The sequence below is a fragment of the Pieris rapae genome, chromosome 12, assembly GCF_905147795.1.
Source record: "Pieris rapae chromosome 12, ilPieRapa1.1, whole genome shotgun sequence".
NCBI classification, from domain to species: domain Eukaryota; kingdom Metazoa; phylum Arthropoda; class Insecta; order Lepidoptera; family Pieridae; genus Pieris; species Pieris rapae.
In genome coordinates, this window is record NC_059520.1 from 28,916 (window position 1) to 44,458 (window position 15,543).

General features: G+C 39.4%; 2 protein-coding genes across 8 annotated transcripts; both read right to left on the reverse strand.

Moving 5' to 3' along the window:
- Positions 1 to 1,561: 1,561 nt before the first annotated feature.
- LOC110995864 (putative protein kinase C delta type homolog) lies at positions 1,562 to 12,080 on the reverse strand. 7 transcript variants are annotated; one of them, XM_022263245.2, is made up of 13 exons: positions 11,668 to 12,080; positions 10,279 to 10,376; positions 9,961 to 10,162; positions 9,490 to 9,619; positions 5,878 to 5,988; positions 5,155 to 5,229; positions 4,254 to 4,390; positions 2,901 to 3,074; positions 2,595 to 2,749; positions 2,330 to 2,468; positions 2,061 to 2,249; positions 1,834 to 1,974; positions 1,562 to 1,757 (listed from the first exon to the last, which is right to left on the reverse strand). In XM_022263245.2, the coding sequence occupies exons 1-13, from the start codon at positions 11,755 to 11,757 to the stop codon at positions 1,608 to 1,610; spliced, it is 1,791 nt and encodes a 596-aa protein (XP_022118937.1). In that variant the 5' UTR covers positions 11,758 to 12,080; the 3' UTR covers positions 1,562 to 1,607. The 7 variants fall into 7 exon arrangements, with proteins under 7 accessions (XP_022118937.1, XP_022118938.1, XP_022118939.1 ...); XM_022263246.2 differs by lacking the exon at positions 11,668 to 12,080 and adding an exon at positions 11,052 to 11,274; XM_022263247.2 differs by lacking the exons at positions 5,155 to 5,229; positions 5,878 to 5,988.
- A 486-nt stretch (positions 12,081 to 12,566) lies between these two features.
- LOC110995878 (ran-binding protein 3) lies at positions 12,567 to 15,281 on the reverse strand. The gene is made up of 5 exons (XM_022263265.2): positions 15,071 to 15,281; positions 14,567 to 14,689; positions 13,506 to 13,891; positions 13,047 to 13,427; positions 12,567 to 12,970 (listed from the first exon to the last, which is right to left on the reverse strand). The coding sequence occupies exons 1-5, from the start codon at positions 15,087 to 15,089 to the stop codon at positions 12,716 to 12,718; spliced, it is 1,164 nt and encodes a 387-aa protein (XP_022118957.2). The 5' UTR covers positions 15,090 to 15,281; the 3' UTR covers positions 12,567 to 12,715.
- Positions 15,282 to 15,543: the final 262 nt, after the last annotated feature.

Sequence of the window (15,543 nt, forward strand, 5' to 3'; positions counted from 1 at the left end):
CCACGTACTAAAAGGCTCAAAATATTATACGCGATGCTGGCGAAAATAAAAACGAATATGCTGCTACTAGATACCTATTATTATTAAATTTAAAAAGTACATAATAGTTACTACCTATGCGTAACATATTTAATAAACCTATGTTAACTTACCTTGATGTATTATTTTAATCCTTCTATAATAGCTGTACACACCTCTTGTATAAAAGTTGAAATCTAACACTCTACTTGAAATCTAACATCTAACACGGAACAGGTACATAAAACTTTTAAATGAATCTCCTGTTGCCAAAAACCGTAGAGTTATCGCAAATCTCGTGATGGCGATGAAACAGGTATTGCTGTTCTAATGTTTGTATCATTTCTTTTTATTTTTGGTCCAATTTTGTTTAAGAGAAAGTCAAAGTCGCCTTTTGAAATTCTAGCCAAGTTCTTGAATAATTTATTATCAAGGCTTATTACTGCTAGACTCAAATTGTCTACAGTTTCACGCCTATTTAAATAAGGTCGAATCCTCAATCTCTTCTTTTTCTGTTCTTTTAAAATTAATATAAGCTGCTGCGACAAGTGTGATTTCATCAGCCATTGTTGCCGGTATGTGTGGCCCGTTTAGGAGTCTGCATCATGGGCCATACTATTGCTGACATATTGCAACACATGGCCCGGCCATACATTGCTCGGCCATCATCTGCATTAAAACATTTTTGTGATGGCCGGACAATTAATTGCCAATAGTGCAGCCATCAATTGCAGAAAAACATGGCCCGTTTAGAAGCCCCATAAGATTATGACTGGGAATTTCGTGCAGGAAATAGGAGCTGATAAGGTGGTGATAAGTTAATGAGCTACGGTTTTGCGAAAGCTAACTTTGAAACGGTTAGAGATATCAGTTCGGCTGTGAGTGATTTCGGCTCCGCACGCCCTGTTTAGTGGGAATAGAGTACAAACTTTTTTTTTTTTTTAGTTTTGGTCAGCCATGATTTTTAGGTTTGTCCCTTGAGCGGGACAAAATATATTCGGGTTCTGCCTTGAGGCAGTACCCGGATATACCAACTTCTAACTGTGGATGCTCCACACAGGCGAATCGCGAATGTTTAGGTGTAGTGATCATTGTTGTGAGCATGCTCACAACGAACAAATATTCATGCGAAAAGGGTTTATTCGCACGAATATTTGTTCGTTATTTTTTTAGTTTTGGTCAGCCATGATTTTTAGGTTTGTCCCTCGAGTGGGACAATATATATCTGGGTCTGCCTTGAGGCAGTTTTCTGATATAAGCTTTCTAAGCATTATTAACTTTGGTTCATTTCACAGGTTAATTTGATTCATGGGCTTGTAGTCTATTAAAACATTACTTTCTATTTCACAAACCTCACAGAAGACAGTCAATACAATAATAAAATCTCTATTCAAAGCAAACAAAAGCACAAATAATGTCCATCATTTTTAATGTTTTTTTATAAATAGTTTTAAAAATATTTATAATACAATACTTAACCTATGAGTATTTTAAAGTACCTACTACTACTATCGTATGCCTAAATTTCGGGTTTTAACAATAAATAAATCCTAACATGTTAAATACAAAACATCGAGAAACTCTTGCGGTCACCGGTCGGAGGCGTTAGGGTTGGTATAGGAGAAGCCCCGGAAAGGCCCTTGGTCCATGGAGCGCAGCACGTGGGGCTCGACGGCCGTCAGGCGAGGCCGTTCGCACGTGAAGGCACGATCGAAGTACTGCGTGTCTAGCGGGTGACGCTGCAAAAGAAAATAACAGGGCTTTTAGTTCAGGGATTCCCAATCAGAGCGGTAAGAGGGCAGTCGGTGTACTGACCACGCGAGGCTTGAACGGGGCGGGAAGATCGCGGCGCTCGAGGCGGTCCCAGGGCACTTCGCGGAAGAAGGGATGATCGCGGACGTCTCCGTGCTCGCACTCCGGTCCTCCCAGGCGAGTGCGGGCATCCTTGTCCAGCAGCTGAAACGAAAATGGATCGCACGTGAGACATTTCGATCGAACCGAATCGCATCGACGCATACGAGCCGAGCGGGACGAGGCCTCACCCGGGTGAGTATATCGAGGCCGTCGGCCGAGAGGAAACGCGGGAAAGAAGGCAGTTCGTTGCAGATGGACCAGAATAACTCATCCTCGTCGCAGCCGCTGAAGGGGCTCTGCCCGATCAGCATCTCGTACAGCAGCACGCCGAAAGACCACCAGTCCACCGTCTGGTTGTACTTCAAGCCCTTGATTATCTGCAAGGGAATATACGTTCTCAGAGTGTGAAACGTTCACGCACCGTTATGCGTCATCGTTGGCAGAAAGCGAGACCAACCTCAGGCGCCATGTAATCGGGAGTGCCACAGAAGGTGTCCGCCGTTTTGTCCAGATATATCTGTAGTTTGCACATGCCGAAATCCGCTATTCGCACGTGGCCCTCGAAGTCGAGAAGGATGTTATCTAATTTTAGATCCCTGAAACACGACAGATCATCATTGGAGTTAGCAAAAGAATAAATTATAGCCTGTTTATCGAGCGATTCAAGTTTGGCAAGATTGCGATATGAGACTACTCTCTGCTATTCCTCTTTCGTAATATACCTGTATACTATTCCTCTCTTGTGCAAAAATTTCAGTCCCGAAATAATTTCGGCGGCATAGAATCGAGCCCTGGGTTCAGGAAAGCGGCCGCTCTGCTGAATGTGGAACATCAGATCACCACCATTCAGGTACTCCATCACAAAGAACAGATGAGACTGAAACAATCGCCCACTTATTGAATACGTCTCTCATAGAATGTAGATGTTGTAATGAATGGTGTCAAATCTGTAGCCATAACTGGGCATAACGGTGTTTGAAATGAAAATCTTTTGCCGTTTCTATTGTATGTATTCTGTGAGAACTCACGTCCGTCTGGAAAGTGGCGAAGAGATGGCAAAGATAAGGGTGGTTGGTGCCGAGCGCCAGCACCTTCCGCTCGATAAGAGTGCACTCCACGTCGTCATCCTCCAGCACCACGTCTTTTTTCAAGCACTTCACCGCATAGTAGTACTCCGTATCTCGCAGCTCCGCCAACATCACCTTCCGGCCGAATACAAACAAAGAATGCAATTATTATTTATACATGCAAATGTATTTTTAATACAGCTAGTTCTATAAAAGTACCCGAAAACTAATTGTAATTAGTTCATCGTTGGCTATTATCGAAGCGATAATACACGATTAATTCTTAAAAAAAGCACGTGGTGTGTGACGTCATAGGGTGATGTCAAACCTGAGAATAGTCCCGACTAACGAATGGTCGTGACAGGTGAACCGCAGCATCAGGGCCACTCGATGGCAACGTGCCACACCACCAATAAGGATAATATTATATTTGCTAAACATACTGCAACATTACTGTGCAATTTTTATGCTTGACTTCAAGAGAAATCTTATCTTCTCCACCCGATCTGATAAAACATTTAAAGAGCGTTCTAACGGATTCACACGACATTTTGATATTGACATACTCGACCATTCTTAAACGAACAACGAACTTATATAAATATTGTATTTCCATCTGTTAAAAATATTATGCTGAAATATATGGTATATTATGTTATGTACCTACTGAGCATTAATTAACTATGATATTGCCTACCACTGTCATAAATTTATAAATACACACTATTAAGTTCATTAACCTCAAGCGAGGGAACTATAAAAATAATTCTACATTTGACGAGGAAAAGGCCGAACGACGAATTGCGGTATTTTATCAACTAGCTGAATTTGACAGTGAATTTCTATTTCCCTTGAAGTTTAGCCGAACGAACTAAATATAAAAATACGGCTGGGCCCTTAAAACAAATATTGCCACTGCATATTTCTCTGCAGAAGAGCAAGAGCCGCAATAATCGACCCATGTTCTACCAGCCTATTCTCGGTTTGTCGGCAGAGCGCAATCCAGTGTCAACTCAGACACAATATTATGTTATTCAATACGAAAAGCATTTCAAGTTAATATTCCTATATGTATTATAGTGTTCCAAAAAGTTGCAGGAATTTTCAAGGAACGTCGGTATGTGTACCTCTAAAACAAGCATAGGCAAGCACTAGGTAATAAATATATATTGTATGTTTCAGACGCGATGACACCTTCTTGGAACACGAGCAATCAGGTCATCGCTAAATCAATATATCCTATCAATCGACACTCGGCTCATTGTCACTTTGCGTCTCACATTTTTGTAACAACATTAATGGTCATTGACTGACCTTTCCAAAGCTACCCTTTCCTAAGACCTTGATGAAGTGGAAGTCGTCTATGGTGTACTTCCTAAAGCGGGGGATGCTTTTCGCCGGCGGAGTGAACTTTCCTGTCTTTTTGAATAGGTCATACGCCGTCGATTGTTCTGAAACGAAAGAGTTTTATCACAGACAGTGGATCACCTTAATATAGGCTTTAGCATAAGTGTAATAACCGACGCTCATTCATAAAATTGATAGGCCGCTCATAGTGTTGTAATATTCACGAAACGTTTAATTTTTCTTACGGCCCCAGATAATCACGCGCTTCGCTAAAAATAAAATTGACCGTCCGCATCTTCAAGCGTAGACTGGAACATTAACTACTCATTTCTCTTTAAGAAGATTAGGGGCATCGGTGAATTATTGTTGTGAATTTATTAAAAATTTGTTTTTTGAATTAGAAAGTTATTTTAAAATGAGTTAATTCAATAAAAGGCCACTGAAAAGAAAGCCGAATAATATTTTACATAGATTATTTGCATAATTCGCGGTAGCATGGGACCTAGGATACTAAACTTTAACAATGACGAGGTGAGCAGTTGAACACGGAAAATAATCCAGGCCGCCGTGCAAATTAGCTTCTTCAGACAAAGTCCTGAAGCAGTAGGCATCGCTAAAATTAGCCAGTTTCAAAATACGACTCGCTTTTTGCCAATTGTGTCAGGAAATACGAATTTATCTCGAAGTAAGAGTTCATCTTGAAATAGAATTTAATTAAATTGCTAGTTTGTATAGTTATATAATAAAACATAAAAGAAAGGACATACCTTGTAATCGGCTGAATTTTGGCCTTTTTTTAATGTTCCATGACTGAGAGTTAGTAGCGCCACAAAGCCATTAAAAATAACACAACAACACAGTCTCCTACCAGGCTCATGATGCTGCAGGTCGTGGGTGTGGCTGAGAGGGACGGAGGCCGAAGATGACGAACCGGGTTCGGCACCTGCACATGACATCCATCGAGAACATTGACAATCATGTATTCATCACAAACAAAGTATTTTGCTCAATGATTTATAAACTAACATTAATCGCATATATAAAACAAAACATTACATATATACTACACAGTATGGACAGACTATGATAAAAATACATTACGTTTGAAGTGTAGCCAAAATATTTCGGCAGAAACAAATCGCTCGGATTTGTTTTGTTCGAAAGTATCAATAGTTTTCTCGTTTGACCGATATTAACTGTGACTCGAGTGGTTTAATCGACCGAGAGTCTTTACACTTCATCCTATTTTGATCGACGTTTTTCCTTCCTTCTAAAGATATATACCTACCGTTCCTCGACTACGAAAATTCAAGCAGAATTTCTAAGTATAGGTATATCAATAGAAAACACGTGTATCGAGATGATTATTATAATCAAAAAATAAATAAATATTAATAATTTAGCAGTAATTACTTCCACAACAATCTGTGGTTATCATCTCGTACAGGTGAGCGAATGATTGGCAAATAGCCAAACACGACTTTGGTGTGCGCCCACGCTGCCTAATAATCAACAACAAAAACACATGAAAAGATAAATGTGGAAAATAATATAAGTAGTCACTTATAGTTAATAAACAAAGATTGGTTACCTTTCTTAGACGCAGTGCGGAGAGCTAAAGCCTCGACCAAAAGCCTCTGGTTAACTCCACATAGATTAGCTGTCAGTTTTTCACATTTCCGATGGCAGTTTACATCACAATCTAAAACAAATATAGATAATATTTGCTACTAGGAGGACTCACACCCCCACTGACTACTTAGAGTGCGTTACAGGCCATGCAAAAGCGTGCTGTCGTTGAAAAGTTATTTACAACGCTAACTTATTTCTAATTTTATATACTGATCTTTACCTTTTCGAACAAAGCTGAATCCCGAAGGAGACCCTGGAGCCGAAGAATCAAATCCAGAATCATTGGAACCAGTTGAAGTTCTGCCGTCAGCGTTATTTACACACGCACTAGAGTCTGTTGAGCTGTCACTCGTCTCATTGTCTTCTTCTTCTGACGACTCAGTCGATGAAGAAGTTTCCGAAGAAGTAGAGGAATAGAGGACTTGCGGGGCTTTCTTTTGAAGTGGCCGGGGTGTTGCTATTAGTGGTTTTGGGGCAGGAACGTTTTTAACAGGCTTTTTATTAGCAAACAATTGATGGGCGTTGACGTCTGAAATAGGTTTCTTGACGCTAGGCAGCTTTTCAACGTCAACCTTAACAGTATCGCATTTTGCCGATTCTCTTTTCAAAGGACTACTGTCTTCTTTAACGAATTGCAAATCTTTTTTGGTACCACCCTCTAAGACCTCATGCCTATCTAAAATTATCTGACTATTATCACTATTACCATAACAGACTTGTTCAGTTTTGTTTTGTACTGAAGAACAAACTTCTTTATGGATTATCGAATGAGGATCTTCACCTTTAAATGCGCTTGTCACTAAACCTTGTGTAATATCTTCTTTTAAATATGTTTTATTTAGGGAACCTGTACTTAAATTAAATTCATTAGATGTATTCGATGTAGTGTTACATAAACTATAATCATTAGCCTCTTTTGCGTCTGTGTCATTTTTTTTTAAAGTAATTTCAATGGACTCATTCTTTTCTTCAGGTTCTATTGTTATGGGGATGATTTTATGTAGGTCTTGCTCTCTTGGATTTTTATTAATTGATGACGTTGTTATAATATCATTGTCTTTTATTGTTAATTGATTATCTTTGCGACACACTGAAGCGTTTGATGCTTGTTGCTCCATATTAATGGATTCATTATTTTCCTTTACTTTTTTTAACTTTGTATTTTTTGTGTCTGTTTCTGTTGTACTACCATAACATTGTGACATTTTTTGTGATACTTGTTCATTATTTAATTCACCTTCTCGTTCTTCGGTAAACCAAAACATTGATCGCTTATTTTGCTCATTAGTTTCGTCTATTTCTTTTTTTCTATTAATTAAATAAATTGTCTCTCTTTTACCCAATTTACCCCAAAAGTTTCCATCATCCGATTCTGGTGAAACTGTTTCTTCTAACATTGACGTTGATATTTTAGGCTTTATCTTAACGCTTTTTCGATGTTCATTTTCAATTGATTTAGTTTGATTGGCATTCAAATTTAATGTATTGTTGTTTTCTATGGAACTGCTATAAACAACTTCTTTTCTCTTATTTAACGGTTTTTCTTCTACTGTGACATCTTTTACTATAAACTTTAAAGGACTCGGCGGCGTCGGTACATCTACGCTGGAGGTTATTTTTTGTTTTATTTTCGGTTTACTTTTTATATTTTTAACATTACATGTTTTCAATGAAATTTTAATTTCATCGATTGCTTGGTTTTCATTATTAATTTGTGGTAATTCTGATATTCGATCCAATCTACGAATGTTATCCCCCGAAGTAGATTTTCTTAAACTTTTCCTTTTAGTCGCCGGATTCGACATAAAACAATGAACAGATTTTGTTGTTTGTAGAGGATTTGGTTGATCAGCGAGTTTTCTTTTTTTTTGGTCGACATCTTCACATTTTTCACCAGTTTCTGTGGTACTTTTAATTAAATCTAAAGTTGCAGTGCTCAAATTCTCTCTCCTAATTAATGAATCCAATAATGAAGCTTGTTCTGCCAATTGTTCCATTGAACAGCGTCTAATTGTTAATTTACTTTTAGCTATAGGTGCAATAATTTCTGACGGAGACATAACATCTTCCTTTTTTATTTTATCATCGACATTTTCAATTTTAACATTTTCTAAATCTTCATCATCCTTATTCTTTAGAGTAAATTTTTCCACTAACATTTCACCTATAGTTTTCTTTTCTTTTTTATTTTTATACGTCAAATCATCAGCAAGTCGCTGTCTCCATTTTGGTCCAGGTTTATTACTATCTTCTGTATTATTGAGACCAATGTGACTTCTATCCTTTTCCCCGGAAACGTTTTGAACAGGCTGACGTGGGGAGTCCCTATCTTTTCTCTTAATTGTGTGTAATCTAACGACCGGCCGGTCCCGTTTTATAGTTGGTCTTTGCGGAGGAGAACCCGGCGTCGAATCCACAGCCGTCTTGGGTTTTTCGCATATTTGCGACGATTCTTTGTTTCTTCCCGACGTAGGGCTCCAGCGCGGCGATCCCGTACTCATAGACGGCGTCGATCTATTTCGGTATTTGTCACGAGAAACGTCAATGTCTGCAGTGTTAATATTTATGGGTCGGGGTGAATAACTAGTTGGAATAGATATGTGTGAGGTATAAGTTCTCGTGACGTGGGTTCTTCTAGGACTATTGATTCTGACCGGGCTCGTTGTACCTTTTTCCGCAATAGTACCAAGTATCGGAGAGTAACTTCTACCAAGCCACCTCGATGATAACGTCCTAGTATACGGGGCCAAAGATGAGTGGTTACTATAACTTCCTCCGGGATTCAAATAAGATGCACTGTAAGACATTCCGTAAGGTGAGCTGCCGTAGCTCGTGCCGTACGGCACACCGGAGTACGAAGGGGATCCACTGTAATACATATTCGAAATATGTTCGGAAAAAAGCGGCATCGTTCACATTAAACAGCGAGCGTGAAGCTCGGTTCACCGTACGAACGCGCGCCGCAGACTGCCAGCGGAGAACGACTCTCGCGCATTCGTGCTCCGCCCACTGCCAACTGATTGATGGATGAGAATTTTATGACACTAATAGATTTTACAAACAATAGGATCTCTTTTAATAATTCTGAGAAAGTATGATTCATCCACAGTAACGTACCTACCTAACCTGGGATTTTACCTTTTTGGACACATATACGTATTAAATACGCTAAATCATTAATTATGAAATACAAATACCTTTACTAACCTTATAAACTCGAAAACTGCTGAAACGAATTCACTGGTTCACAAAGTACTATCAGCGAATATTTAATTTAATTTAATTTAATTAAATTAAATTTGCGGTAATACCTTTTGTATCGAAGTATCGATCAATAAATGAATGTTGTAAAAACTTATTCAAAACAGTCGTTGAGTGCACTTCGTAAACGGTTCAAGCTCTATTAATATTTATTATATTATATCGCGCCTACTATCTTTAAATGCAAGATGTATGTCTACATTTTACTATTATTTAATCGGCAGTAATTAATAGTAAAATGTAGAGTTCATTGATAACCATAATTAGTGGCTTCGCATCAAGCTAGATATTCATATTCGATCGTGCGTACCTTGGCACTTCAGTTGATGCGTGAAAAAAGGGGCGAGAAGAGCTCCGCAGTGGTCGCAGAAGGTTGGTGACATGAACTGATGCGGACGAAATCGGTGCGGCACGTCCACTTTGAACCTTTCGCGTAGAAACTGTTTACGTGACGATCAAATATTAATATTCTTTAAAATATTTAAGAAAACAAGAAACCATAAAACTTCATTTGGTATCGAATGCTTGGATAAGTTTGCCCTATGAGTACGTTGTATACGCTATATCTTTAGTATACTATAATAACATATATATTATCTGCAGTATACTGCAGACACAGCATTATAATATATGATGTGATACCTTTAATAAATAAATAAATAGCAATTAAGGGAATAAGAGTTTCGCTTTTCTAAAACGTCAGGCGCAAAAAAGTCGGAGAATAAATAAAAGAACTACCAAATCACAAGGAATCGGTACTTCATAACACATAGTTTTTTACCACGGTGGCATCAGAGTGCGCAGAGGATCCGGGGCATTTTCCCAGCAGCTTGTCGTGGCATCTTTTGTGCACAGCCGTTTGACAAACCACACAGCGATAGCCTTGTTTCCCGAAGCCCCAGAGGAACTCCTTGCAGAAAGAGCAGAACGTCGGCTGCCTGAAGAATTTCGCCACAAACCGGTGCCCGTGCGCTTCGTGGATTCTGAATTACGTCGATGGTTTTTATACTTACATCTAAAGCATCGATCGCTAAGCATTATAGCTATGATGGATAAGGTTCACGAGTCATTGGAAATACATGTGGTAAGCTAAACTTACTTATGGTGTTTGATGGCGCCGCGTCGCTGCGTGATGCGCTTGCCGCGAGACTGGCGCGTCTCATCATAACCGCCGACAGACCGACCCGCACCCACCCACTAAGTGTTGATTATGGAATATTAAAGAGACCTTATTAACATCACTTGTAATAGTCTGCGTGCAGGACATAATACGTCAAAATAAAGTTACCACCACGTACGACAATCTACTAGATTTATTTTTATTAGGGTAATTAACAAAAACAATGTGGATCTATGCAAGATAGAATTAGGTTACTATTACCTACCAAGGTATAATCAAGTATATAGTCTATGAAGAAAGTCTAGTAATTTTTGTGACATGTAAACATGAATGAAATGATTAAAAAATTAGTTAATAAGTAAGTATACAGTTTTAAGACATTTACAGACTAATTTTTGTATCTGTTTTACTATTATTTTTTTAATAGTGAAGAAGTATGTCATCATAAGTCTACTAATGTGAAAGGTCGTGTAATATGTGAACTGAAGGTGTAATAGATTATGAATAGCCCGAAGAAGATCGCTCTTCTGATAGATTAAATATATATCATAAGGTATTAATTATTAAAATGTTATAGATACCTACAATTAATTTGTAATTAATTATATCAATTACCCCTTACAATTAACACCTTCGAGTATGATCAATATCTCGCAATGCATAACAAAATGTGTACTTGGATGAATGTTTGCGCTATCTTGAAAAACAGCAACAGCAAACAGCAAACAGCGGCAAGCAACAGGCAAACATACCCGAAAGAATGAAGACATATTTCGATTTTGAGATTCCTTGAAACATCGCCAATAGTGCCGGGGTGATCATCTACATTTCTACCACAATTAGACGCAAGTGCAGCTCTTTACTGCTGAAGGGACTAAACGCTATTCACAATCTCACAAGTTCGCGGCGTTCAAGGTCTTTGCGAGAATTCTTTGGCATGTGCTTGCTCGTGAAAATCTTTTTGGGCAACGAGCGAGCTCAATTGATGAATGTACTATATCATAACTCGAGCGTGCTTCTTTGCTGATGCGTCGGATGATTCATTAAAATGAAAAAGGGCCTTAATTTCAGGATTTCTTAATTGACAAGCGTAACGTTTAGATTAGGCTTGGCCGAGATAGCTTAGCGTTGTATGCAGATCGTTAAATGAAACATTTAAGGCGTGTACGGTTAGAGCTTTCTATTTATAGCCATGCATTTACCTATACTCGCCACTTAGCCCCTCAATCTTCGTCCTTGCTAGCTAATATGATTTATTTTTATGCAATGGATAAACTTTATAAGTGAACAAGCTAATTTTACTAAATTTTTAAGGGTAGACAATTGTTGTTCAAATGACGACGGACGAATTTGGGACCATACACTTACGTTGTCCTGCAATCGCCGATAGGCGGGCGGGCGAGGGCGAGCGGGCGCTGGCGGAGGCCGGCGACGCGCCCCCCCGCCCGTGAATATCATCGGCCGCACCGCATCGATGCCGCTTCACCACCGACTCGATCCTCGATGACCACCGACAGGTGCCTCCGTACTAGGAGCTATATTTCTGAATGTCAATGCGTGGAGTCCCAGGCTTACAACTTTCGCAGCGTCGTCGGCGGTCGGCAACGCAAACAACCCACATCCGAACACTGCGCACCTCCAGCGGCCGAACGTATTTATAAACGAAATTCCTCACACGCTATTCGCGGCCGGATACAACTTTTTACACGGCTTTGAGCACTTACGACGGCCGGAGCACTGAACAGGCGCCGCAGCGATCCGGTCTGCCCGACTCCGTGACTCAGCCGATCGCGGCGCACTTTGTCTTTGTACGTTCATCGAAATCCACATTCAAAACAATTAATAGTAAATTTATTTTTAGTCTAATCTTATGTTTATTGCTACGTAGTGAACGACGATTGCCGAAGCGACGTCGGCCAAGTGTTTTGAAATCGTTCACGACTCGACAACAAAGCGCTAATGGAATTAAAAGTAGAACGGGCTATATATAGCTATGGCCACAAACGCAACTAAACAAATTAGAGAAATGTAAATCTTTCAACCGAAACCAGAGCGACGCATGTCAGCTTTAAGGTGTACTTAAATCTAAATTACGTTAGAGTCGGTCGGAGCCTACTTTATCTGAATCAAATAATAGACACTAGAGGTTTTTAAATGGTATTTTAATTTTTTTTGCCAAAACAAAAGAATGTACACAGTATTTGGTGTAAAGCTTTCGAAAACGTGACACAGCAAAGTTTGGAATGATTTAGAAAAAAATTTAAAACTCGTCATAGTAAATGTTATATTTGACAAAGTTCATACAGAATAGCAGATACGTACATTTTCAAATATCGGATCTCCTAACAACAAAATTACGCTAATTGTCATCACCTCAGTACTTCGTAAACAGTCACTTCACGTCACTCACTCGCACTCACTGCACGGACACATCGCGACAAGGTCTCTTGGGCGAAGTCCCGTCCTCCGACTCTTCTCTCCTCTTCAGCGCCGCGGATTCCTTTTCTTCATCCGACGGTTCCTGGCTATCGGCCTCGGGGTCTGTCGTCTCGGGGGCGTCCCGCAGTCTGTCCGGGCAGGGCTCGCTCCCTCCGCCGGCGGCGGCTCGCTTCAGCCTCGTCACGCGCGTCTGCAGAGCCCTGTGCAGCTGGCCGATGTCACCCGGCGCTCCCTACAACGCAACTCTCCATCAGACACCCACCACTATAGCGATACAACGCCGACGAGGCGAGGCCGAGGTGACTCACCATGATGAGGAACAGTTTGACCTGCAGCTGCGCGTCGGCAGCGCTGATGCGCAGCGACTTAGCTCCGGCCAGCTCCAGGACCATGTCGGGCCACAGCAGCGTGTTGAGCGCCACCCGCAAAGAGCCGGCCACTCGAGCCACGAGACGGGCGCCGCCGCCTGCGCCGTCGTTGAGCCGCAGCACGCCGCGCCCGCGCTCGCGCCACCCGCCCGCCTCCCAAGCGAACAGCCGGCACGTCATCTGCAGCACGTTGGTCTCGCCCTCTTCGCCCGTGGTGGTGCAGTTGGAGGTGGGGGGCGGGGGTCGGGCGTGGGAACGCTCGTACTCCGCAGCGGCCGCGGCTAAGCTCTCCGATCTGCTTTCGCCGGGCCCAGGGTCCTCCTGAAATATAACGTTTCGATTGATACTCCTGTAATGCAAGAAACTGTGGCTCTTCGAACAGAAGCAATTTAACCGTACCTGATGATTTTCTTTTGCGGTAGCTGCGGCGCTCGAAAACAATAGTTCTGGTGTTCCATTGGTTGAAGTATGATTGTCTTGACTTTCTCCATTGTTCAGGGCTTCTTTCATGACAACTCTTTCACTTAAATTCTGTCCAAAAACAAAACTTGCCGATGGTGTGGTAGCAGAAGATACGCGTGCGGAGACCGCGGTATTAGTCTTGGCAGTGACATTAGAATTTCCGAGTGGAACAAATTTAGGTCTTTCGTCTTCATCGTCATTACTTTCTTTTGTAGTAGCGACTGCTTCGCTGTCAATTTTCTTATCCACATTAAGCTCTTCAGTTGTTATTTTGGCAAATAGATTACATGTTGGTTTTAGTTGAGGTGGGCGTAACACTGATCCTACGATACCAAATACATTTAACACTTTAATTATTTAATAATAAAACAGTACAGCTTAAACAATAATATAAAAGTATTTAAAAACCTTAGACACAAACTGATTAATAGATACAACAGAAAAATTTAAAAAAGGAGTACGATTAGAATCATGTTCACATCATATTCACTCAGACATTAATATTGTACGGGTGCAGTCATAACGTTGATTAAAATACTAGTATATTTATCAAATTAAATGTGGCATGGCAGATTATATGGACTTACCAAGCACTCTCAGACTGTTCAACATGGTAAGTTAAAACAAGGAATTGGCATATACTATGTGAGTAAAGCCAAAGAACTATCCGCCTCTAGAAATTGCTAATACCATAAATGTGATTCTATGATCCATTTTAGCTATTTCATGAACATATCATGAAAATTATCTATTACTTAAATGTGAATATAAACATGTTACAAAAAATAAACTCACTTTTTCAATTCCAATCAATATGAACCTAAGAATTTTTAATATTAAGTTTACAAATCAAAATAACATATAGAAGAAACTTCAATAAGTTGAAACTATATATAGAATTTTATTCTATGTACTAACTGAGATTCTGTAAAATAATTAGCACATCCAAATTGATATCTATTGGACTGTCAAACCAAATGATTCATAAAATCACCTACCCAATTGATTAGTGCCCTTATTAGAACAGCTTGGTAATCCAGATGAACCAAAACCTCCTAATTTCGGTTTTGCCAAAACGATTCGCGACGGAGAGCCATTGTAAAGATCTTCGGTTTGTTTTCCTGCAAGTCAGATATATAATTCGTAGCAGAATGTTTTACAAGTAAATCTGTACATTCTATAATCCGTACAGGCCAGAAGCAAACAGTCATATTTATCTATTAATACCTACTTATAAAGTTTATAAATATCATATATCGCAAATGTACCTTTAATCTTCTATATATCGATGGTAAATAATAATAGCAAATAGAATTGTGAGCCAAAAGAAATAAAAACAAAAAGATAGACGACTTAGAATGCATTGTCAAAAAGTAGTGGTTAAGTATTATTGACAAGACTTAATTATAAACAAAGATGCAAACTTGTTCTTTATATTGCTGAATATATAAGGAACTGAAACTTTTAACGAGAAGCAATTGTTTTACGAAAATTATTTATACCTTGCTTTGTATCTGCCATTATCGCACTTCCTATATCCAAAGAGCACAAATTACTATCACTGTATTCACAGACTAGGAAGAATATATCAATATAAGACCCGCGTTAAAATTGCTTTGTAATTGGAAAAGCCAAACAATGTTCTATGGGAATGTAACATTTGTCACAGTGATTTTATTGTTGGAAGGTTGTGGGGATTACCACATGTCTATGATGCAATACGTTTGAATTTGGATTATATTATGTTTCTTTACTTTTGATGTGCAATGTCATTAATTATAGATTCAATATATATTTTCTCTTATACAAGTAAACACAATGTTACAAGTATTACTAACGTTTTATTTAATTGCTAGTCCACCCTTTCATTTATATCAGATCATATAAAACAAAAAAAAACAACCAATTTTCTAAATTTAAGAAATTTTAACTTTTTTTGTAATGTATACAGACTATGTAGTGTAATGTTATTAAT